Source organism: Tenrec ecaudatus, chromosome 9 (assembly GCF_050624435.1).
Source record: "Tenrec ecaudatus isolate mTenEca1 chromosome 9, mTenEca1.hap1, whole genome shotgun sequence".
Classification (NCBI taxonomy): Eukaryota; Metazoa; Chordata; class Mammalia; order Afrosoricida; family Tenrecidae; genus Tenrec; species Tenrec ecaudatus.
In genome coordinates, this window is record NC_134538.1 from 124,884,403 (window position 1) to 124,887,344 (window position 2,942).

General features: G+C 47.0%; 1 protein-coding gene across 1 annotated transcript; it reads right to left on the reverse strand.

Annotated features, from left to right (window-relative positions):
* Positions 1-1,029: 1,029 nt before the first annotated feature.
* On the reverse strand, positions 1,030-2,519 carry EFCAB10 (EF-hand calcium binding domain 10). Its single transcript, XM_075558530.1, has 3 exons — positions 2,361-2,519; positions 1,224-1,388; positions 1,030-1,121 (listed from the first exon to the last, which is right to left on the reverse strand). The coding sequence occupies exons 1-3, from the start codon at positions 2,467-2,469 to the stop codon at positions 1,030-1,032; spliced, it is 366 nt and encodes a 121-aa protein (XP_075414645.1). The 5' UTR covers positions 2,470-2,519.
* Positions 2,520-2,942: the final 423 nt, after the last annotated feature.

Here is a 2,942-nt window from a genome sequence, read left to right on the forward strand (position 1 = left end):
CAAAAAATTGAGAGAAAAAAAAAGAATTGCTTGATTAATAAAGTCCTTAGAGTTAAATATTTATGTGGAATGAGTAAGATTCACTAGAGGTTTTGTGTATCTATTCTTTTTTTTGTATCTATTCTTATTCCAAATTTTTTACCCTGGTGTAATGTTTAATTAGTACTTTTTTATGCTGTTCCACTCCAAATCTAGTTTCCATGTTTATGCCAGTTTACAACCTATATTGCTGAGAAAAATGCCCTTTGCACTAAATGACTTTGAGAGAATTCTATTACTTTGTGCTTTATGCATAGAGTTTTCAAACTAGTACTCAGAACTGAGCTTCTCTGGTAGCTCTGGCAGATGGGGGCTTTTCCACTCCCTCCTTTGAGACTTGCTGGGGTTTTCACTCAGGAAAGGACAGAGCTGCCTCTGGAATGTCATCTCCAACTTCAGCATTTTCTCCCTCATTTTCCCAGGCTTCCAAACCTCAAATCAAACCCAGTGACATGGACTCAGTTCCCACAGAGTGCCCCCATATGGGGTCTCTGAGATGTCAGTCTTTACAGGAGCAGGCAGCCTCACCTTCTCCTCATGAATCAGCTGGTGAGTTTGAACCACTGGCCTGGTGGTGAGCAGCCCAATGCCCAACCTCTAGTGCCACCAGGGCTCCTCCCCAGGCTTGAAGGCTTCACTATTAGCCCTCTTTGTTCTCATTTAAGGAGCCCTGTGGGTAGAGTGTGCTACCCATTGACCTACCAACCCAAAGGTCAGACATCGCTCTGTGGCAGAAAGACGAGGCTCTCCACTCCCAGAAAGAGTTTGTCTCAGAAACCCCCGGGGCACTTCTCCTGTACTGTGAGGTCACTGTGAGCTGGAATGGACTTGATGGCGTGAGTGTTCCGAGTTGTTCTTATTTTCGAGCCAGCTAAAAGCTTTATGGGAATGAGAAATTTCTCTTTAAAGATAGGCGCCTTTGTTCTAAAATGTAGTACTTTAACTTAAAAATCATCACATATTAAAATGACTACTCATTCAGAAATGAACTTACACCTCCTTCTTGAATTTCTCCAAGGTTACTACATGACCATCATCTTTTAAAACTTCTTTTTCATTGTACAGACCCAACGTTTTTAGGGCTATTAAAATAAGAAAAAGAAATTTTGCTCAGTGAGTATTCTTTTCAGTTAAAGTTACAGAATAACCACAAACACGTTCCCACTTTTCTAGAAGCCACTGACCTTCTTTATATTGCACAAATGATATGGAGCCTTTGTTAGCGGAGTCCAGCATCTCAAACATGGCCACGATGTTGGTGGCATCCATAAAGAAAGGAAAAGTCACTCCTGTCACTTTGGCAATTCTCATTCTTTCCAACATCATTATTAAAAATTCTCTTGGTTTTTCTGTAAAATAATTCGTTTTCTGATATGAAATTTAAAGTATGTCATAAATGCTGATAGTCGTTTAAGTTTATAACCATGATTTGCAGCAGTAGGGTGAGGCCGTTCATGCTTCTGGAAGGAACCCTGGTGATGCTGTGTGTTAGGTGTGGGGCTGTTAACCACAAGGTCAGTTGTTCAAACCCACCAGCCGCTCTGCAGGATAAAGAAGAGGCTGTCTGCTCCGGTAAAGATTTATTTTCAGAAAATGTCTAAATAGGGCCCATGGATGAGAATCGACTTGATGGCAGTCGGTGATACTATGGAATACTAAGTTTCCAATGATGGCGATGGAAAACTGCATTGACTAAGGGTAGGGCTGTGCTGTTGAGTAATGTAATTGTGATTAGTAAGTTATATATGGGGGCTTCTAATTCCATTTTTTCCATGAGTTAGTCTAAGGGCCTGCTCCCACCTTTGTGCCCGTTAAAAAAGTTGAATTGACAAGAGTTGTGTTTACAGTGACAAAGTTGAATTGACACACGCTGTATTTATAATGACAAAGCTGCTGAGGCTGCTAATGTGGAAACACACACATTTAGTGGGACTGTTTCTTGGTTTTAGGTGGTCTCACGGGGCACTCAAGTTAACTGGCCCAATAATGTGGCTCATGCTTCTGTTCTATTTCCTATTTCGCGTTTTCCCCCGCCCTGCTCTAGTTCGTTTCGTAGTGCTGAGGGTCGAAAGAGCTTGCAAACAGCCTTCCAAGGGTTTTACCAGGAGGAACGGATGGAGAGTCGGGGACAGTAAAACTAAAACAAAGCAAACTCACAGCAAGCCTGTAAGACAGAGGAGCAGCAGCCCCCCGTTAGCAGCCGCTCGCGCCACCCACTGCACCCAGCGGGGAGGGGGCCAGCGGGCACCGCGGCCGGCGGACTGGGCGCGCGCGTGGGGAAGGCAGGGGGACACCTCCCGAGCGGTAGGCGAGACCCTTACCAGGCCGGAAGAAGAGCAGGGTACTGGTGAGCAAGGTCAGCAGCTCCATGATTTTATGTTTTTCCAAATACTCCTTAGCCTCCCGTTCCCGGTGGTGGCCTGGCTCCATGGCGCCGCTTGGGGCCGTTGCTAAGCGACCGAGCCTTCCCGCCGTCCTCCGCGCGCCCCTGGCGGGGCCCCGCCCACTCTCCCGCCCGTCGCGTGCGTATGACGTGACATCCCGCGGCGGGAGCGCGAACCCGAGGACGGCTTCTGCTGAGGGGTTATACCCTCAGTGTGGCGCGGGCGCGTGTTGGGCACGGTTCGTGTGGCTCCCGTGAATGAGCTCTCACTTGCTGAAAACACAGGATGAGTGACCAGGGACGGTGGAGATCCCAAGTCTCAAGTATAATTTAAGGAGAGCGTTTATTAACTCTTTAGCAGGACAAAGACACAGCTGCATCATCTGGATGAGGGGGACCGTTTACATGGGTCAAAATGGCCTCCCAGGGTTTCTGCTGAGACAGACTGTAAAGGGCACGGGAGGGCAAAGGAAACGCACATACGCATGGTTGGCGGCAGGTGGATGCGGCAGTTAAAAGT